Source organism: Colletotrichum scovillei (genome assembly GCF_011075155.1).
Source record: "Colletotrichum scovillei strain TJNH1 chromosome Unknown Contig00002, whole genome shotgun sequence".
Taxonomy (NCBI): domain Eukaryota; kingdom Fungi; phylum Ascomycota; class Sordariomycetes; order Glomerellales; family Glomerellaceae; genus Colletotrichum; species Colletotrichum scovillei.
In genome coordinates, this window is record NW_023336260.1 from 1,313,030 (window position 1) to 1,333,716 (window position 20,687).

The following is a 20,687-nucleotide window of genomic DNA, read 5'->3' on the forward strand; positions in this document are numbered from 1 at the left end:
AAGACGGAGCTTAGGGGCCGATATCATATGATGCCGTGTAAGAATCTGCAAGCATACTTCTGATCTTCAATCTACCTTCAGCTTTGCTTTGACGATTAAGAATCGATTTAACACAGCGGATGCAGCTGAGAGTGCCTTGTCTCACTTTAATACCTAGGTAGGTTTATGATCAACCAAAGAAGACATTAATTCTAAATAAGAATAATGTGGAGGTTTGATGTCGTAATGTACATTGATTCTACGTATTAGAGTCCCCGTAGCACTCTTCTATTTCGCATCTATATTACGCGGCTTAAAAGATACGTACTTTAGTGTTCTATCGGATTCGTGCAAACAAATCCAAAACCAGGGAAGCCTACACCGTAGCCGCGTCATGGACACGCTCATAGCATACTGAAACAGCTATAGCAATGAAAAGTGATTGAAACTAAAATCGCTTTCAGCCAAGTTATGCCATGTCACTGTTAGTGACAAACAGAAAGCGATGGACTCACCAGCATATAACGGCTGGTTCAGTATTCCTCAAGACCTATCCCATGCCCGCGGCTGGTCAAGCGTGTATCCCCAGCACATATCATCCATTGACGAGCCGATTTTTGACGCAAACTTCATAATTAATGGGTAATTATTTGCACAGAATAGGCAAGAAATTCAAGCATTGAAATTTGATTGACTTTAGGTCAGTTCCTGTTAAATGCCGTGGGTCAAGGACTCACCTTTGTTTTAACTCAACCTTCTTTCATTCTATAAACTACCTACTTTAATTACCTTGAAACCTCAAGGACAGCTACATATCGTTGTAATTGCACAGGGCGAAAAATCATAAAATTGGTAGATACTTAGGTTCAAGTCCAGTTTACTGTTGTTTCTTCCATCCACCACTTAATCTGTGGAACACTAACGGGACTGGAGCCTCTCTGCCGAAACCAAGTCAAGAACTATGACCAACTCCTGGCTTAGCCGTACCCCTGACTTGTCAGAAACAATCCGTGATCCGCCGGCCTAGACCGCGGGAAAAAGACGATCATAGTTCCTTAGTCATTGTAAGTACCCCAGTCGGGCGCAAATAAGCTTACTGCCAAAGCAAATCTGAACGCCGTTGCGAGTTAACGCCCCGACATGGAGTTCCGGGAGGAATGACTCGGCCCAGGGGTAAGTCACGAATCGCCGTTCCTTGTTATATTGGTTGATCGAAGCTTCCTTGGGACACCCTTCAGACATGAACTTACTCCGAATTGGACATTCGGCATCTTGGCCATTGGAGAGCATTCAATTATTGATCCCGGGATTCGGCAACTGAGTAAGGGACACATGTCTCTGAAGCCTGCCATCGACCCGAGGCCAAGCTCGACCACCCCCGCCTTCTGTTTTCTTACAGCGATCGAATCGGTTCTTCCCCCCTTACCCTCGATTTCCAGCTGATATATCACCCGATGATCAATCATTCCAATTCCTCTTCCTCGCATTCCGTGACAGATGGTTGGGCTGAGCACACCCGCAGACTGGGCGGATAGTGACGGAATGGAGACCGACAATAGTAACTGCCAACTGATCACCCGACATACCTGCGTCGGGAGACTTGCCGTCAATCATGCAGTCCGATTGGCAAATTCTAGTCTTTTCGTCACAGATCTAGACTTCTGGGGCATTCGGGTAGCTCGCAAGTCAGATTTTCCCATTCGGGAACACTGTGTACCGAACCCCTGATGAGCTTGTTAGTCGGCTGTGCCGGGCTATCCTGTGTCGTGGCACTGCATCGACTGCAACACGATAGGTAAACGTCCGAACTGTCAAAAGGGCAACCCTTGAATCCGAAGTATTGGTGGTGGTCTGAGACGGATCGTGTACCAGACCCTCCTCTGTGCACAGGCACACGGCCCCAAGGCCGAAATGGGGGGTACGACAGGGAATCGCTCTCGCGTTCTGTTTCTCGTTGACCGTTGGTAGCACACACAGATTATGGCGATCTTAATGAGTGTTTTAATGGATCGTCGAGATCATGTTTGCCTCGGAGTGATCTATACCACATGCACATCGTCGACCCCGGCAACGAGACGTACGAGCAATATGCCATCCATGGGTTTCCAACACCATTGACCGCACGGAATAGTCGCTCGATATGGAATTGAAATTGCTCGTATTGGCTGCCAGTGAGAAATGACCTAGACAGATGCGAAAGATTTCCCAATCGGGCCGGCGATATTCCCCTCTGTTGTCGAGAGGTCGGAAGACCACTCTGTGCTCGGCAGGGGGCTCATCGTCTGAAGTTCTCCAACGCCTCATACTAGCGTCATCGGCTACTGTACGAGAGTTCCCGGTCTTATCTGAAGAAGCCGAGAAGAAGCAGGTACGGCCATTGAAGGAGCCTGATGGGGGATTTCACAAGGGCCCTCTCTTCATGACGCGACCAAGCCAAATTAGGATTGAGGGGTGCAGATTTGACGGATTAGTAGCCATTTGACGTGATGGACCGTCAAACAACCTCGTAATCCTTGGGAATGCCAATAGAAGCAAGTCGTTGTTCCAGCATCATATTCCTAGGCGACGCCGCGTCCAAGATTTGACCCTGAGTGAAGGGCTCATTCACAGTTCTCTTTTCGAGATGATGGACGGAGAGACTGGAGTACATGGAAGGTAAGGTACAAGTAGTCATGTTTAGTTGATTATGATTTGAACCTGAGATATGAACGTTGGAAAGTAAATTGCTAGTCTATGCTGTATTATTTGAACGCCAAAAAACGCCTTGGCTTGGGATATCTTCCAAATCTTCTACACAACGCTTGCCAACATGCCACACCATTTGTACAATTACAACTCTACAGGCTGCGCCCCTTTATTTGTTGACTTGGATCAATCCGGGACCTGCCAGGGTTGCCTTGGGAATGTCATCAGGGTTGGTAAACTTGCCCTCGTACGTAAGTGCAGCGATGGACAGGCCAAACATGCTGTTCTTGTCGAAGGGAAATTCGGCCTGGAATGCGATCCTCGCGCCGTCCCACTGCGGGTTCATGACTGGGACGCTCAGGGGAACGTTGAGTCCACTAAGGTAGGTCACGAACAAAGGTGCCTTGTCCTTGCCGAGGAAACGGCCTGCTGTGACGATCTCCCGCAAGTCGACTTCGAAGTTGAGCATCTGGTTCTTGGCCTCAATTTCTCCTCCTGCCATCTGCATGACGTTCAATGGCGCAAAGACGGGGATGTCGATCTGGTTCATCTTGAACGGGCAAGAGTCCTTCACAACGAAAGACTGCAGCGCAGAGAAAGCGAATGGCGCAATAGAGGTCGTGAGGAAAGGCTGCGACGACGGCGGGCGCGAGAGAATGCTACGATAGAATCCATTTTGCTCGCCCTCTTGACCGATGACGGCACTAACGGCTCGGACGGGTCCGGCGTCGCCATTCTTTGCCAGAAGCTGGTTTGCATCTTGCAGAGTGCCGAGCACCACAGAGGTAAAGGTTTCGGCGAGGGCCACGGCTGACTTCAAGTCGTTTGTCGGGAACTGATACTTGCAGGGCGGAGGTGAAAAAGCCTTGAAGTGGTCCAAGACCCCCTTAGCGTCGAGCGCATGGAGCTTTTCTTGCTGTCATAGCTGTCAGTGCCAGTTCCACGAATCCCGAAGACAACCTTCTTTTGCATCTTCGCTGACCAAAGGTGAAAGAAACTTACAGCAACAACAACCTTAAGCGCGTCGACCATCTTATCCTTCTCGGTTGTTTCCCAGCCAGGTCCTCCATTGGTGACGTTTTCCAGCATAGATGAGAAGAAGGCGACCTCGAATTGTTCGTTGAACTGAATAAGCTGAAAAGCTGTCAAACTGCTCGGCTCCAACTTGGGCGGCGGTGCAGAGTTGGGAAGCGATCCTCGCGCCTCTTCCTCTACAACTTTGATCTGCTCCGGGCTGATCGGGAGTTCGGCACTGAAGGCCCGGCGCTCGAGTGGGGCCGCTGCCGAGAAGCCGGCGAGCATCACCGCGGCGGTCGCGAGAGTTGTCGTGAGCTGCATCTTGACGTTTTCTGTTTGTGTACCACCGAGTTCAAGTTTGTGCAGAGAAATATCCTTCAGTATTGGAAAAGGTGTGTTAAATATCCAATAATTTACACGAAGAAAAAGAGGTGAACGATAGACAGGGGAAGCGAATTAAAGTAGGCGGATCAAAACGAAACAGGTCAACTTGGCATGAGATTCAAGAGCTACAGTGACATGGTTGGAGCGACCGGGACGAACTATTATACTCTCGAGGAGTTTGTTTCGATACATGATCTTGAAACCTGTTTGTTGCTTGGCGCACGTGGACCTGCAACTCTCTTGGGTGGGTAGAGGAGAAGAGCACCGCACATACTCCTCCACGACGTAGGTACATACATCGCGACACACCATCCACACACTTACACACAGGCACATCAGATTTTTCGAAGGGAAATACCCAAGCGCTCCTACGGAAAGATCCTGGGCCGACAGAAATGGACCACACCAAGGCACCCACGGGAATCGCAGGTAGGGCTGGTTTCGGAACGAAGTTGCACCGCTCAACTTGCTCAAACTGGCATTTTACAGGGGGGTAGCCGGATGACGTCTCTGGGAACGGACAGACTGTTGGGTCTTCGATTTCGAAGGATTGTCTACCAAGACAAGGAATCAACAAGGACGATGCCAGCTCTATGGTGAGCCTTCAACGCCCTGTCAGCCAAGCCGAGTCCTCAAACAAGACATCATTCTTCTTTCTCGTCTGTCTCTCGCAATCTCTCACTTGTCTTTCCCCGCGGTCCACCACCAGTCAGTGGCTTTCACTCTTGATTGAACGAACCTGACACGTGCTCAAGCTTTTCTCTCTTCTGGGCGCTGTATTCGAATTTCGCCGTCCCCGTCCGACAGGTATCCATACGTCAAACGTTGTCTCCCTCCAAGCCTCTCAGTGTGTTTCTCTTCGCTACCCTATTCGGGTAACATGGACCAACGTTTGCGGTATGTCACTGCCGAAGCGAAACTCCAGTCCCCGTATGGAGTCACACCAAACATCGATTAAGGTAAACGTCGAACGTATCTGTGTCTGAATCAGGCCCAGCTCGTGCCTCTCCTTGCCATTTTGAAGCTCTGGTCCCGTTCAAAGTCGGAGGCCTTGACCATTTTCCGCTTAGCAGCAGCCATAGCCGCAGCAGATCGTAACGGGGCCTCCCCATGCGCTCCCGAGCCGTCAGAAGCGGCGGCGGCAGTAACGGTAGCATCGGGAGCGTTACCACGGCTCGCACCCGAGCCACCACCATCAGCAAGACTAGCCCCCCATCTCCCTTCACCTATCTGTCTATTAGTCCAGATTGGTGGTGGTTCCTGATGAAAAGGCCCCGGCGTCATCGCTTGGTCCCTCTTCTCCACAAAATGCGCGACGCCCGTCCGCGAGCGCCTCATCCCTTTGTTGCCGAACTCCGCCAAGCCCTCCCCTTCAAAGTCGAGCTGCGCGTGCGCCCATACGAGCGACTCATTGTAGTTCTCCTGCGCGTACGTGTGGAAGGCCTGACAATAGGCCCGTAATGGCCGATGTTCCTGATTGCCGAACTCCAGGAACCCACGCGTTGCATGCAGCATCTCTTCGAGGCTGCGATGAGGTACATGAACCCATGTCGTTGTTTCTGGCCTCTTGGCTGCCGTCGAATTCTTGTGAGACTTCACTGACGACGATACCGTCGGAGTTGAATTTGCTCTCTTGGCGGAAGCTCGAGCGGAGGCCTTGGCAGCTCGGTGAAGGACTTTCTCTACAATCTCATACGCTACACCATCTTGCAGGAAATCATAATGAGCGACGGCGGCAATTGCCTTCAAGCCGAGGTCTCGCTGCGCAGGCGGCTGCTCCTCGATGCGTCGAATGCCAGCGTCAAAGAAGGAGATGACATTTGCAGGCAGTTTATCTGCCTGCACGACAACGGCGTCGAGAGATTGGGTTCGGTGGAGGTCGTTCAGTAGCAGACGAGCGAGACTGATGTTACCGCTGGCCTGACTTTTGATTTGCTCTCGCAAGTCGGCAAAGGCTTCATGGTTTCGGGGGTCGACCAGCCGTCTGCCAAACGCGGATAGTGGTGGTAGCTCGTCGGGCTTGTTCTCCCTGCTGTTGTTGCTGCGGCTGCCCAGGGCAAGGTCTCCGTGCTCTGTCTCCAGGTCCCAATCGATGAATCGTGAGACCGGTTCCATGGCGGAATGGACTTCAAGCTCAATATGATCAAAAGGTTGGACGAAGTCTGAGGCGTCTCCGCTTCGCATTCGCCTCGAGTGTTAGCCATATCCCACTCAATAGTCTCAACGTCAACTTGGTTGGAAAGGAGCCGCATGTCTTCCCGTAATAGAAGAAAGTTCATTCCATGAAGTGAACAAGCAACACAAGAATGGGTGAAGTATGCAAATAGAGTGTTTAGTTTGGCACGGCCATGGCAAACTTACCAGTTGGTGCATGTCTTCTCATTGTCTCTGCATTCTTGGCAGAGAATGTATGAATCCAGTTTCACCTTTCCCTTCTTACAGCTCTCACATCGCCAGTAGACATGGAGGAACTTTGTCGCCTCGTCGTCGCAAGAGTCGCAATATTGCCAAGTAGGTATCGTCTTGAGACATGAGACGCGGGAGGTGATGAGCACCTTGAGCCGTGAGTCGTTCGCCAAGATGGCCAGCTCGTTCTCGAGAAACAGGTCGACAGCCGGACTACACCTGTCAAAGTCGTCGACGACAAGGAACGCGCGATCGAGCATGCCAAGTCGCGACTGCAACGCCTCTCGCATAAGCTTAATCCGGAAGATGTCGCGATGACCGTGCTTCCTAGCGTCGAGGTAAAGTCGATACTTTGCGACGTACGCTTCGTCCTCGTCGACCTGTGTGTGGTTGACGCACAGTTGGTGGAATATGCTCGTCAGAACGTCTTCCACAAAGGCGGTACCGCCCGAGGCCACGTCCGTCCGCACAAAGACTGAGGCGACGGCTTCCCTCTCCCCATGGTACTGTTCTCTCAGCCTCTTGGTCGCCAGCGCGGACAAGGTCGTCTGAAATGGCACGAGTTGTAAGTAGGCAAGTAGGTAATCAGCGCATGAATTCTATCAATGTGATGCATCACCAACCAGCCTCTTGGCATCCGATCAACCCTTGGGACGATCTGGAGGCCCATGACCTTTATGCAAACTGCAGAGTGCGACCTGCAAAACAAAGGAAGGAGATGCAAAGAAAAATGCCAGGGAAAACGTAAAACGAGAAACAACTTGTACGCACCTTGCCTGACCCTGGTCTACCAACACAGCGCAGCATCCACTTGTTGTCATCCCGTTGCCAGCATTGAAAGATGTCGTTCATGAACACCCAGTCCCACAGTGGCTGCCAGATATCCGCGCCCAGTTCGTGCGACTCGCTCAATGCGGGGTGCATTTCTGACCTGCTCTCGAACAGTTCCCTCACCGCGGGATGGTGCGCTTCTTCTTCTTCAACGGCGTCCATGTTTTAGAGTCTCCGTTTCGGTACTAGTATTGGAAGGCTCAGGGTCGAAACGGCGCAACGGCTGTATCTTGGCCCCGGCAGAGGAGCAGAGTTCAAATCTTCAACGGAGCCGGCGGGCTTCCGACATTCAAGAAACGTTGGATAAGTTTCTTTCGTTCACCGTGCCACCGGACGCTACGGATAGGGCTCCTCAGCGGGAAAGAAATATCGGATCAGCATGAGTCGCGAAAAGGCCACCCGTTCAAGAAACTCAATCAGTTCCACCTCTAGAAAATCGCCGTGCACGAAGATGCACATGGTAAGCAGAATCATCGACTTCATCACACCCACTTCCGGGTTCCACAAGCGCCTTGTGTCACCAAGAAACGGGTGCAGAGATTTGACGGCTGCCTAGCAAGGCCCTACCAGCAGGCGTACCATCTTACCGTTTCTGGCGGTTCGTAAAATCGCGTGTGTTGATACTACCGGGGTTGCAGAGGGGAAAATCAAGCTACTCATGCAGCTGCAGGGGCTGCGCCTCACCGAGTTGCTGGAATCTCACGCAGAATCATCGTCCCTCGCTTACCAAACTAATCAAACCAATATGCTTAAGTGCTGACTTACATCTCAGCCGTGAATCCTACGGGACCCAGACAAGCCACATGTCTTATTAACTGGACTTATCGCGTGATGAGTAGCCCAGCCCTAGAAGCAGGTCCCACTCATGCTACAACGACGGGCCGCAGCCACAAGCCGTTGGCACATCCCTTGGAGTTATCCCTTCTATTGACATGGACGCACCGGAAGCTCACTCTCAGATACGGAGGGTTGATGGTGTACTTATTCGTTCTCTCAAACAACTGACACATACTTAGCTTGATGTACTTAAAAGTAGATAGGAGAATGCCTGGCCTCGTTGATGTGCTCTGCTGAAATAGTTGTGACTTCATGGCTGTTGCATGCCTCAAGTTGAGAATGGTGTTGCCTAGTCTCGCGTAGCCTTGGAGGACTCGTCAATGACGGGCTCTACGTTTGGTATTCCACATTCGAAGAAGCAATGGTTACATCGGGCCGCACTATATGCAGCCTCGATGCAGCCCAGCAGTCTGGTCCCCAGGCTCTGGATTTACGATTGCCTAGCAGGGTCATGGGGGCCGAATGTCTAATCTTAGATGGGAAATGGCGCCCGCAGGTGCAGACCTTTGCTTTTTGCCTCACTGATTGAATCTGATTAATAAGAGGAGTGCAGTCATCGCCCACCATTGTTGAATCTTATGTTCAAGAGCTCTTTGCAAGTCAAATCAACCACCGTTTGGTTGAAGTCAAGTCAAAATGCTGTTCAAACTCCCTTTATTGCTGCTGAGCCACTGCTTAAGTGCCGTGGTTGCTCGCCCGTCTGAGGCTCCGAAGAGTTTGCCACGACGACAGGATGCGTCTGTTCCACCGCAATCGATATGTGGCGAGATTATTGAGGCTGTCAATGATGGTAAGCATTGTTTATGCAGATTTAACTTCTCCTTGGTGTTGATCAAAACGCAGGATATCGGATCTTCTATGCCTCGGACGTATATCTTTGCTTGACTAGCGTTCCTTTCAACGATGCCGTGGCACTTCGCTTTATCGAATATTACAACACAACTATGCAGTTCCAAAGTACATTGGTATACCTCAAGAACCCTCCCGAAGGTTACCAACAACCCGCATTTGACCTTAACCAAGGGTTGGAATACTTGAAGGCGAACGTAACTTCGGGTGTCTATAAGAACCAGTACGAGTTTGAGGCCGATTTGCAGCTCTTGGTCTACTCAGTTCATGATGCCCATGTCGATCTTGCCGCTGGAATTCTCTCAGCCTTCTCTTTTTCCAGCCCCTGGTCACTTGTCACTGCATCAATCGACGGCAAGGAAACCCCGAAGGTGTATTTTGAAGGTGAGTGGCTCTAGCCCGGAACCTTGTGCAAGTATTACTAACTTTGAACTCTAGCTCAGGTCCGCGATTATCGAGACAATGGAACTAAGATTTCCGCCATCTCTCACATTAACGAGGAACCCATTGTCGATTTCCTAACTCGCTACGCTGCTCTAAACTCAGTCGGCATGCTTGAACCCCACGCCGACTGGAACCAGATCATGGGCAACCCTGTACAGGATATCATAGGGGCGCTGAACATCTTTGCTGGTAGCGGTACCTTCTACCCAGGGGACTCGCTAAATTTCACCTACGAAGATCCTAATCTGAACGGAGTCGCTGTCGAAGAGACCTACTGGGTTGCAATCTACAACAACCCAGATTTCACTGGTCCTCTGACAACCGGCGGTGACTTCTACAACTACTTCGTCCTCGGATTATTGCCAGCATCCTATGGTGAAGTTCCGCTGCCGCCAGCGTTTGGAGGCGGTGAACCGTTAAGCGCCATCCCCAACTCCGTGCCGCAGCGACAACGCCGAAGCTTCTATAACGAGAGTCTGAGAGCATTCCCGCCCAACCCGGATGTCGTGCAGAATAACTTGGACGCGACTGGAAACGGTGGTGTCGTGACTGGATACTTCTACGAGGACATCTCCACCGCTGTGCTCAGTATTCCGCACTTTGACCAGTACGGATGGGACATTGGCAACTTCAGCCTGGCTGTCGACACGTTTCTCGAGGGTGCCCAGAACAGAAGCCTTTCTAAGCTCGTGATTGATCTCACGAACAACTATGGCGGCACAACCGGCCTTGCACTTCTCTTGCTACGGGACTTGTTCCCTGGCATTGACCCCTTTGCCGGAAGCCGGAGACGCAGCTTTGACATGGCAAATGTTCTGGGCACTGCGACGACGAACTACTGGGAGGGACTTCCAACCAGCAACTCGACAGAGTTCAAAACAAAGGTCGAGCTGGTGGCAGATGAGTGGGTTATCGCATCTCGCTTGAACGCAGAGACCAACGAGAACTTCACCTCATGGCGGGAGTATGAAGGCCCGCGGAGATACAATGACGACGACTTCAGCTTGGTGGTACGTTGTCTCAGAAACAAGAGAAGACTCAAATATCACGGAAAGCTCTCAGCTAACCTAAACAAAAGGAACGTTACGATCTGTCCAATCCGTACTTCCACCAAGCCGCTTTTGATGGTTGGCTGATGACCCGCTACATTGACAACAAAGATGTTGGTCAGTCGCCGCCATTCGACCCTGAAAACATCGTTATTGTAAGTCAAGACACCTATCACCCAAACCCGTTTGGTTCGTGACATTACAAAATGTCTTGGCTAACACATCTCGTAGCTCACTGATGGTGCCTGTTCATCCGCTTGCGCTCTCTTCCTCGAAATCGCTACCACTCAAGGCAAAGCCCGCACCCTCGCTGTAGGCGGTGCCCCCAAGCCCGGCCCAATGCAAGCGGCGGGCGGTACTCGTGGAGCTCGCATCTACTCCGGCGACTTCCTTGACGCCGACTTCGCCTTTGCACGGGAAAAAGACGCGACTGCTGCGGCCAGACTACCGGATGTTCGCGAGTCGGGCATGTACGTCAGCTACGCGGCGTTCAACCTTCGAGATCAGCTTCGCGCGGACGACGTCTCGACCCCGCTCCAGTTCCGTTACTCTGCGGCTGACTGTCGTTTGTACTACACTCTCGATAATGTCAATAACATGACTGCTCTCTGGCGAGACGTTGCCCGCGCAGCCTTCGAAGATAACACCATGTGCGTTGAAGGCTCGACAGGGTATACGGCCCGCAACGGCGCGGTCCCAAAAGCGCCGCCCAAGGCCACTCCCGTCCCACTGTCCACACTTAAGACGGCGATCGAGTTCACTGTTGACTACGACCCGGAGACTCCTAACGGACTCCCGGCGGGGCAGGGCAACATTGGAAAGAAGGTGACGCCTCAAGCTTGCGACGTCAATCCTAATCAGAGATGCCCCTCGGGCGGGATACCGTGGCTAGATGTCCCGGTTTCCTGTGGAAATAACCTGCAAGGCAATATCCCGTGTGCCTGTCTCCCACCATGCCTGCTTGCAGAGAACAAATGCGGCGATCTCAATTCGCAGTGCATTCCGTTCATTGTCCCCGCTCCGCCGACGAACAAGGCGACGTATGGAGTATCGAAGAAGAGTGCTGCCAGTACATTCACGGGTGGGACGGTGACCCAGGGTTACTGTGTGCCCAAAGTTGGAACTCCGTCGCTGGGATGCCCATTGCAATGACCGGTGGACTCCTGAAGTATGATGGTGTCAAACTTTTGGGTGCAACAAAATTTACACTCGTAGACATTCTTGTAAATAATTCTAACGAATGACATTTTTCGACCAAATGTCCCCAATCACTCCCTGGTATCATGCCTTCGTCTTGTTGCGATTAACTTCCGGAATCCGATACTCGCTCGCCCTTTCCCTCCTCACATTCTCCCAAAAGTCATACCCGCCATCTTTCCTCCTTGTTCTTCTCTCTTCCCGTTCCACCTTGTTGATGCGTCTCTTCTCCCTCTTTTTTCGTGGTACAATCTTCTTGATGCTGGATGCCACAAGCACAACGACTTTCTTACCACCCTTGTATCCCGTCCGAACAAATCCTTGTACACGACTACTGAATGCCGCAATAAGCGCCGCTGCAATGATGAACACGGACAGGGGCAGCGAAACGGCACCGATAAAGCCAATAGTTGGAAGTTGAGCGTCCCATTCGACCGTGTTCATGCCGAATAAGCTCGTAAAGAACGACAACGGAAGGAAGATGACGGTAAATGTGGTGAAAATCATGACCGAGAGATTCTGCGAAGAGGCTAGCTCCGTCTGAAGGCGTGACCAACGGACTTCATCCACTTGGGCCTTACGCTGGACCATCTCCAAGAGTTTCTCGTACTGTGACATGTTAGCCGACTGTTAAGACTCAGCATTGCAGATCGAAATCTTCATCACTCACGTCATTCCTCGTTGTGTCGACTCTCTTCAGCATCTCTAAGGTCTGGCTCTTGTACTCATCAAGCTTGGCCAAAGCTTCTTCGAGGTACATCTGTCCGTTCTTTGTGATATTTCTAAGGTCTTCTCCCTCAAAGATCGCCTTCATATTTCGGACGACACCGTCCTGGGTCTCGAACAGCCTTTCGAGGGACTTGAGCTCATCCTCCAGATCGCGAAGTTCCATCAGTGCTGACGTGTTTTCGCGGTTCTCCCGCTCGGCTTCTTCAAGCTCACGCTTGTGGCGCTTCTTGATGGACTCCGGCCGATTGCTATCCGAGTCGGACTCGAAACCTACGTCTTTGAATGTCTGCATGCGGAAGTGCTTCAGGGAAGAAGTCATGCGCTCGGTCTATACGCGTCAGTCTCAGGGCTTGCAAACTCATAAGGATGCTGGAGGTGACCTACGAGCATGCTGATTGCTTCTTCAAATATTCTGAAGATCTCGAGGTCAGGATGAGAAGCCCGATCGAGCAGAACAGTGATCGCATGAAGTACGATGAATGCTGCAAGATCCAGTGCATTCTCACAACGGCCCGTGAGATCGCCATTGAGCTCATTGTATACGCTGTTCCTGAGGTCTGCCTGCTGGAAAAGAGGGCCCTCTTTTGGCTTTGAATCCCTTCTGTTGAAGAATGTGGTTAAGGTTTCTAAGGCGTTTATGAGTTGTGAATTCTTTCAATCGGACCGAATTGGGAGAACTCACTCGTATCAATGGCCCACAGCCAAAGCTCATCGACCATGAGAACCTTGCCATCCTTGATAACCTCATCGAGATCCTGGTTTTCATCGTCTGTATCAACCTCATCCTCTAGCAGTCCCGTGCTTGAAGGCGTGAGCTTGTTTATCGGGCTCCATGTCGATCCTGTGGTTTGTCGTCTCTGAAGCCCCAGCTGTTCCAAGTCAACTCCAGTGGACGCGCGATCTTTGGTAAGCTTATAAAGCATCTGATCGTCGTCGCGAGCCCACGTGTCTCTCAAGGAGGGGTATGCAAATTGATCAAGAGTCCGGCGGTAATTGAGTGGCGGGTCATATCCTATATACTCCCAGATCATTCGAAGCTCCGCGGAGTCCAGCTGTGCGATATCTCGCGGAACCGGACGAGACCTGCCATGCTGCATGCGCTGCTTGATGAAGTTGCGTCGGCGGACTATGTCGATGTATGTGTCGAAGTGAAGGAACGGAAGGTACATGTAAAGATACGCCGACGAAGGCCCAGCTGGACTGACACGGCCAGAAAGGTTGGGGGACGGATGAGGTGAGGGAACTTTCGACATAATCAGCTTACGTTGCACCAGGCTCATTCCATTTGAAAGCTCACCTGAGTTGACAGGAATGATGTTGCAGGCCGGTTTGACAAACGATGCCTGCGATTGAGAGTGTCTTCCGATGACATGCTTCGATGCCCAGTTATCATGGTTGAAGAGTTTCACGAAACTTGGGTCGTTGGGGTTGGCTAGGACACCAAAAACATCCTATGTTGCGGTTATTAGCTCGGCCGAGTGAGGAGATTGCGATCCCGATTTTACCTTGACCCAAGAGGGATTGGTGAATGGAGTGTGAATCCACATGAACTTTCTACCGGTCGGATCAGGTCTTGAAAACCCAGCAGTCAGATCCTCCAAGGCAGAAGCTCTCGAGTACCGGTCCTGTCGTCTGTAAAGTGGCTCTGAATAGCTCTTCTCTACACCTATTGATGCAAAAGGCTCGGGATCCGGCGTCTTCGGCGACAGCTCAAGTTCTGTTGGATCTGACCTCGTGCTGTCGGCATTGCTACCTCGACTGGATGGCCGATTGAATCCTGGCGGAGACAAGGCTGGGACCTTGAGGCTTTGCATTCGACGTAGGGCATCCACAGGCGTCGAATTGGATTCTCCGGCCATGGATGGACGAGTGACGACGATGCCGGGCGAGCCCTGACTTTCGGAGTCGGAGCTCTTGGGCCGACTCCCGGTGTCTGAGCCAGCTCGCCATATCTTTTGCCCCAGCTCTTGGAAACCAGCCATGATTCCCAGGCCATGAGAACTGTGTTGTGAGTCTGTCTGGCTTGGATGAGGCGGGTTGGGATCAGACCGCGGCCGGAGTGTGCTTCTTCTCAACCGTTCTTCCAAGCATCGTTCGGGACCTTTGTCCAGAAACTCTTGGAGATGGAGCTTCGTGAAGTAAAGACGGATGGCGGACTCCATGTCTGCATCTGGGTCTTCATAGAAGCCAATTATCTCGACCTTGACATGTCTCTTGAGGTTGAGCGGAGTGTGAATGTACTGTGAGCTCAGTTCCGTAGCTTTTTGAACCGCTACAGAGAGTTCATGTAGGTAGGTATTCATCGTTTCTGTGTTCCCCTCTCCAAAAGATGCGCAATTGGCATGTTCACTGTCCAATGAGAAGACTCTCTCTTGCCTAACGCCGAGTAATGATGACTTTATGGAGGCAATGGGGGCGCCGAATCGAACCTCCTTCGCTAAGCCTCTACTCGTAGACCCAGAGCCTGAAAGCTGAGAGTCGATAGTCTCATAGAAAGACCAGATCCTGAGCTCGCTTGCAATTGTTGAGAATTCCTCGTCCATCTTCAAAAGAGGTTTGTGACCTAGTCTCAAATCGTTGGAGATTGAGCGTGGAAGCGGTCGTTGAAGGCGAAGAAGGTGGCGAATACTGTCCTCCAAGTTGTTCATGGATAGGTAACTTGAGCCCTTGTGCGGAGTTGCTACGCCGGCGTCAGCGACTAAAAGTATTCCGGTGTCCTCAAATAAGACGTCAAACTTACCGAAGAAAGTAACTCCATGACAGTTGTACATAAATGGTTTGAAATGCTCGCTCTTGGTTGCTTTCAAAAGCGCCAGCTTGACGACTAAGCCGCCAACACTGTGCGCGATGAAGAATAACGGACGAGACCGTTGCTTAAGCTATGTTATCCCGTGGATCCCATCAAGAAAAGATGTCAAACACTCACGTTGCCGTATCTTGTGTTCCAAACCTGTTCAATCAAATCATTCGCAAGCTCTTCAAGGGTGACTCCCTCAACCAATTCGCGATGACGGTAGAGAAGCACGCGAGCCTCGCTGACCTCCTTCCGAATCCCCTGCCTCACCCACAGATGAGTCGCCTTGGGGAGATGTCGATTGATCGTCGGTGACAGAATACTAGCTCCCGCGAGCTCTTTCAACGCAGTCGGCGGCACATCAGCGGCCCGTCCGAAGTATCCCTCCGGCAGTGGGTCGCGGGCCCATGTCTCGACGGGGTCGGCTCCGGGACACGGCACACACACGATGTCGACCAAGGTCTCATTGTACCCACGTCCATTGACATCGCCGTCGATGTGCGCGAAGCCTGGTCTGGGCTCCCAATGTGATGAAGTACTAGGTCGTGGAGGCGACTCGGTTCTATCAACTTGCGTGTCTTCAGATGGCTGGCCAGGCGGCAATGTCTGAGGCGGGTCGGTGCGCTCGGGGCTGTCGTTCTGAGCGGCCGCAACTTCGTCGAGGACCGCGTTCTCAGTCTCGCGCGTCCAGTCCTTGTACTCTGACATTGTGCTTCATCACTCTGATCTACCGAGAAAATGACATGAAGATTTGTTTTTTGCGAAAAGCGACCTGGGACACTGTCGCTTAAGGAAAAATGAGATCCTTGCCAAGCTCATTCTGTTTGTCTTCAATTCTCGACAGCGCAGTCATCATACCGGACGCCTGTTTGCTTATGCAGCCACCAAGGCGACCGAACCCCTGTGAGTCTGCGTGACCAGGCTGCATCATTATTGCTGACGGTGGCAGGCTGGCTCGTTCACCAGCCTCAATTCCCCCTAGTCCCGAAGACAAGCTGCGGACCGAGCCTCAGAGGACCTTCACCTCAGATTGGAGGTTGCGCGGTGTGCGCGGGTAGCGTGCAGAAGGATCAGCCTACGCTAACTCCTCGTGGTCAGCTACGACCATCACCTGGACAATACAGGCCACAGGCAACGGCGGCTATGCTTAGACAGGCATCGGGGCCTCAGCCCTGAGGTGCGACTGTGTGTGAACACTCGATCATTGTGAAAATGCAACATAACGTGGTGGAGAATGCTAAGTCGTCTCACAAGAGCCTCATACTCGTACAGTCTGTATGGTCGACCATCCCACAAGGTTGGATGACACACTCAGAGGTTGGGTGTCTGGGAGTTGGATGAGTCGAATGCCAGCTCAGGACTTGGCGGCTTCGCCCGCTAAAATCGCCCTGAAGTGAGGTGTGCCGCGTATCCGAACTGAACCGCGCGACCATCAACATGGAGGATGGTGAGCGCTTGCACTCATCTGCTCCAAGCGGGACATTCTGGGATGAAATGGGAGAATCTGGGAGTCAAAGATTTCTCTCGTTAGTCCACCAAGCTTTGCTGCATGTACCTAAGGATTGCAGTCAGATATTGACGGTACGGAAGTTCCGTGAGAGCACAACCAGCTCGCTGGCGATCGGGATTCAACCGACTCGCGTCAGTTTCTGTCGGTATTCTTGTGGGCAGCATCTAGCTTAGCTCAGTGTGACCGCAATTTTCACAGCGAAAAATTGAGAAGAAGGGGATTTTCCCTCGAGAGAACCAGAAGCATTCATGATCTTTGAGTTCCTATCCTGGGTCTTGAGACGGCAGAGGTGAGAATGCGGTGTTCTCACTGCATTTCCGGAAATCGAGGGGCGTCTCAAGGTACGTACTCCCCACTCCCACTCCCGAAACTCTCGTCGCGGGGTTCTCAGCGATGGAACGCGGGGCATCGGCCATTCCGCCGAGCTCACAACGACACAACTCATCCAGGTTTAATGATAAGTAGTGATCGTTCTCTGCATGTCGAAAGCTTGATCCTAATAACTCGTTCGCTTCGCTGATCTCTCAACTGTTGTTCAGCTTCAGCGAATCAGTCACCCCACGTATCCTTCAAAATGTCGTCCTGGGCGGAAAGCAAGTCACAAAATCGCAGTCTACAGATTCTACAAGCCGCGACTGAGGGCAGATATGGAGTTCTCTCCGTGGTCATGTAAGTGTCATCAGCTACCATGACACGTATCATGAGGATGGTACTGATGTTTTGTATTTCAGCTACAACATTGAGCATCTCACTGCCGTTGTTCGCGCAGCAGAGGCCAAGAAATCGCCTATGCTGATCCTCTTGTTCCCTCTTACGGTGAAGCAGCTCCCGACTCTCCCGTGGGCCGTCGCCGTAGCCATCAAATCAGCAAAGGTCCCACTTGCCCTGCATCTTGACCACGCCCAAGATGAACAGCAAATCCGCGACATCGCGGGAACGCTACCATTCGACTCAATCATGGTCGACATGAGCCATTACGATCATGAAGAGAATCTCGCCAAGACCAAGGTTTTGACAAGAGTCTGCCACGACCACAGCATTGCTGTCGAGGCGGAAAGTGGACGCATCAACGGCGGGGAAGACGGCATCGCAGACACCGGCGACCTAGAAGGTAAGACATGAAGCTTGTTCGGTATGGTTATTCATCCGCTGACTTGACTAGCCCTTTTCACAAGCCCAGAAGAGGTTGAAGATTTCATCGATGCCGAGATTGATCTCTTGGCACCCAGTATCGGCAATATTCACGGAGACTACGGTCCCAAGGGTCCTCAACTCGATTACCAGCGATTGACAAATGTCAACAAGCAAATCAACAACCGCGTCCTCATGGCTCTGCATGGTACGAATGACTTCAGCCCAGAGATTATGAGAAAGTGCATCGACAACGGCGCCATCAAGCTAAATGTCAACAAGCTGCTACTGGAGGTTTGGAACGTCCATCTGAGGGAGAACGCCAACAAACCACTGACGCAATTGATGGAGGACGGCATGAACATTCTGCAGAAGGAGACAGAAAGGTGGATCGATATTTGCGGCAGCGCTGGTAAGGCGTGATAGACTTGCATCAATCTCTAAATGATAGAATGGAACAGCGTCGCACCTCGTTAAGAACGGACCGAATTCTCGTCCACCGATCTGATAGGTCACAAACAAAATATACGTAGCGTCAAAAGAGCGTTGATGATTCGCTAGATGATATTGAATGATGCGTTAAGTGGCTGCCATGCAGCCAATGGCCACGAGCTTGCGTCTCCTCAAATCATTGAGGAACGAATTGGAAAAAAAAATAGCCCATTTCGTCCTCGGCCAGCTACAGAGGGCCTTCGAGGAGACCTGTTGTAAGTATGGATTTCCAGATTCGTCCACTTCATTTCCTCACTCTGTACTAAAGACCTTATTCGGCACTGCTGGAAGTGTGTCAGTGACCAATTCTCAACCTTGAGCAGCACTTCACGTCCTGTCCAGATCCTTCAGATGACGACACTAAACCCTGGCACTGGAGCGGCGAGGGCTTCTAAACGCGAAGCTCTACATTTATGCAATGAGCGATTAGGACACTGGCTCGGCGACGAAGATGGACCTTTGACTCTGAGCGCAATGGCGATCGGTGGGAGCGCAAGAAGACAGCGTGCTCTAGCTGAGGTCGACGGTATGTTTGCAGGCCTCACATATCTCAATAAGGTGGGGGATTCGCAGGAGGATATCCGATACGACTCAACTTTCCCAGGCTTCTCCTGGACATTGGAAGAAAGCATACTTCACAGCGACATCACGGACCTTGATCTCGAAGAACTGGGGGCAAAGTGTGCCAAAGAAGAAATACGGACAAATGAGATCAGGCGGGCGTGGTCAGGCCTGCGAGATCTACGAAAAGGTCTAGAACAACAGCACTATCAGCTCAGAGGCGTAGCTTTTGAGGAGGAGAACTCAACGAAAATCCAGGAGCTTTTGTTGAACAACTACACCAGCCCCAGGAGAATGGGAGAAATAGGTATCTTAGCATACCGAGATGTCCTCGATTTCGTTGTTCCGGATACACTTGCTGAGGTTGTCGCATTCGCTTCAGTTTCCTACGTCATCTCGAACCTTCTACTCCAACGTGGCCGGATTGCCGAAACAGACGTGCTCTCCGGCTTACAGCGCTGGGGGGGCTGCATCTCCAATGAAATGGACCGACATACTTTTGCTCTATTGGCTTCGAAAATGTGGCCTCTGGAGCATCTCCGGACTGCGGATGACATTGAGAAACGCAGCGGCCAAGACGACGACCAAGATTCGCATTATCTTAGAGCCAAACGGTCAAGGCTTGAGGATGATGATGCTCCGCTTCCACTGGGTTTTCAGCCCTTTCAAAGCATCGCCGGACAGGGCAGCTCATCGAAGGAGATGCGAGATGCTGCTCTACTCACCTCGCAAGGGCTAGAGATGCTATCAGAAAAAAGCCCAATTGCGGCTTGCAACCAGCAACACTCAGTTGATATCGAAAACTTCGGTGGCGATGTTATGAATATCACAGATCAGACATCGGAAGAGTATGACTTCAGTCAATTACTCTCTCTACTTGGAGATACTAGTGGTGCAGTGGGAGGACCAGGCCAGCACAACGACTCTCTGTGCCCCTCAGGCCTCGACCCGAAAAGTAGCGATTACTATTGGACTGGTCTTTCACTCGACCACATCCCTTCTCAGACCTTCTCGCCTATGGATGATCCTCACATTCGCCAGCAGTCGCCGCCTCCCGCCGAAGGATGCCCTTCATTCAGCACAGATGACCCTGCTGTCAAGCGAAAAATGATCAAATTCAAGTGTTTCAACAGGGATAGCGACACTGCAATATTCAGGTTGCGAGATACTCCAATGTTCTTGGTTGTGGTGGCGTTCGCTCAGGATACAGGCGACGTTTTCTATCGGCTGTCAGGCTGTGGGAAAACTGTCCACGCTATGAGGAGAAGCTCAGCATACGCCAAAGAGAGATCGAAAGCCGAAAGAAGACTTCGACGGGATTTGTTTGATCCGATGAAAAATTCCGGAGAAGACAATGTAGTATTCCTTGCATTGCTGTCAGTGGCGAAGAATTTTGTAATATTGGGGAGTTTGGGGACTCTTGAACATGCCCAAGATTACTTGGTTGCGATTTCTCGCGTAAGACTGGAATCCAAGTTCCAACACTTTCCGTTGAAACCGATCTAACGTCTCTCAATAGGAAGTCATCGAGCCTGGTCGCGAGCACGAGAAGTTCATTCGTTGGATTTACGGTTCCTCGAGCTTCTATCCCTCTCGCACAAAAGCTTCGACTCAACCGGGTACAGAGACCAGACAAGAGCAGTTCCCATCGGCGAAACAAGACGCGTAGGTTTCGAGCTCCCTTACCCCCTGATAGATACACATTGTTGACGGACTCGAGACAGACAGGATCGCCAGGCAATCTATCAGTGTGATAGGATGGACTGCGTGAAATCATACAAGACAGCCTCTG

The 20,687-nt window shown here is 51.5% G+C and overlaps 6 protein-coding genes across 6 annotated transcripts; 3 read left to right on the plus strand and 3 right to left on the minus strand.

The window, feature by feature from the left end:
• Nucleotides 1-2,833: 2,833 nt before the first annotated feature.
• Nucleotides 2,834-4,002, minus strand: HER10_EVM0001615 (late sexual development protein; the record flags this gene model as incomplete). The annotated part of the gene is made up of 2 exons (XM_035471359.1): nt 2,834-3,580; nt 3,667-4,002. The coding sequence occupies 2 exons, from the start codon at nt 4,000-4,002 to the stop codon at nt 2,834-2,836; spliced, it is 1,083 nt and encodes a 360-aa protein (XP_035336915.1).
• A 1,050-nt stretch (nt 4,003-5,052) lies between these two features.
• HER10_EVM0005859 (uncharacterized protein) lies at nt 5,053-7,527 on the minus strand (the record flags this gene model as incomplete). The annotated part of the gene is made up of 3 exons (XM_035475462.1): nt 7,243-7,527; nt 6,427-7,019; nt 5,053-6,241 (listed from the first exon to the last, which is right to left on the minus strand). Exons 1-3 carry the CDS (start codon nt 7,462-7,464, stop codon nt 5,053-5,055), a joined length of 2,004 nt encoding a protein of 667 aa, XP_035337238.1. The 5' UTR covers nt 7,465-7,527.
• Nucleotides 7,528-8,742: 1,215 nt separating this feature from the next.
• Nucleotides 8,743-11,633, plus strand: HER10_EVM0004949 (peptidase S41 family protein; the record flags this gene model as incomplete). The annotated part of the gene is made up of 5 exons (XM_035474575.1): nt 8,743-8,929; nt 8,983-9,372; nt 9,427-10,442; nt 10,511-10,636; nt 10,713-11,633. Exons 1-5 carry the CDS (start codon nt 8,776-8,778, stop codon nt 11,631-11,633), a joined length of 2,607 nt encoding a protein of 868 aa, XP_035337167.1. The 5' UTR covers nt 8,743-8,775.
• Nucleotides 11,634-11,743: 110 nt separating this feature from the next.
• On the minus strand, nt 11,744-15,973 carry HER10_EVM0002249 (uncharacterized protein). The gene is made up of 8 exons (XM_035471969.1): nt 15,334-15,973; nt 15,148-15,280; nt 13,913-15,087; nt 13,705-13,858; nt 13,090-13,650; nt 12,792-13,033; nt 12,349-12,735; nt 11,744-12,287 (listed from the first exon to the last, which is right to left on the minus strand). Exons 1-8 carry the CDS (start codon nt 15,907-15,909, stop codon nt 11,763-11,765), a joined length of 3,753 nt encoding a protein of 1,250 aa, XP_035336962.1. The 5' UTR covers nt 15,910-15,973; the 3' UTR covers nt 11,744-11,762.
• Nucleotides 15,974-16,730: 757 nt separating this feature from the next.
• Nucleotides 16,731-18,327, plus strand: HER10_EVM0012660 (fructose-bisphosphate aldolase class-II). The gene is made up of 3 exons (XM_035482051.1): nt 16,731-17,380; nt 17,443-17,822; nt 17,874-18,327. Exons 1-3 carry the CDS (start codon nt 17,286-17,288, stop codon nt 18,263-18,265), a joined length of 867 nt encoding a protein of 288 aa, XP_035337806.1. The 5' UTR covers nt 16,731-17,285; the 3' UTR covers nt 18,266-18,327.
• Nucleotides 18,328-18,528: 201 nt separating this feature from the next.
• On the plus strand, nt 18,529-20,682 carry HER10_EVM0009211 (uncharacterized protein). The gene is made up of 2 exons (XM_035483090.1): nt 18,529-20,353; nt 20,415-20,682. The coding sequence occupies exons 1-2, from the start codon at nt 18,686-18,688 to the stop codon at nt 20,562-20,564; spliced, it is 1,818 nt and encodes a 605-aa protein (XP_035337520.1). The 5' UTR covers nt 18,529-18,685; the 3' UTR covers nt 20,565-20,682.
• Nucleotides 20,683-20,687: the final 5 nt, after the last annotated feature.

Bases quoted from the DNA above. Each gene is read 5' to 3' on its own strand.
- HER10_EVM0002249 (XM_035471969.1), bottom strand. From the start codon at position 15,909: ATGTCAGAGTACAAGGACTGGACGCGCGAGACTGAGAACGCGGTCCTC. The intron at 13,859-13,912 runs GTAAAATCGGGA...ACCGCAACATAG, and splicing joins CCAATCCCTCTTGGGTCAAG to GATGTTTTTGGTGTCCTAGC. The intron at 12,736-12,791 runs GTAGGTCACCTC...TGACGCGTATAG, and splicing joins AAGAAGCAATCAGCATGCTC to ACCGAGCGCATGACTTCTTC.
- HER10_EVM0012660 (XM_035482051.1), top strand. From the start codon at position 17,286: ATGTCGTCCTGGGCGGAAAGCAAGTCACAAAATCGCAGTCTACAGATT. The intron at 17,381-17,442 runs GTAAGTGTCATC...TTTGTATTTCAG, and splicing joins GGAGTTCTCTCCGTGGTCAT to CTACAACATTGAGCATCTCA. The intron at 17,823-17,873 runs GTAAGACATGAA...TGACTTGACTAG, and splicing joins AGACACCGGCGACCTAGAAG to CCCTTTTCACAAGCCCAGAA.
- HER10_EVM0009211 (XM_035483090.1), top strand. From the start codon at position 18,686: ATGACGACACTAAACCCTGGCACTGGAGCGGCGAGGGCTTCTAAACGC. The intron at 20,354-20,414 runs GTAAGACTGGAA...GTCTCTCAATAG, and splicing joins ACTTGGTTGCGATTTCTCGC to GAAGTCATCGAGCCTGGTCG.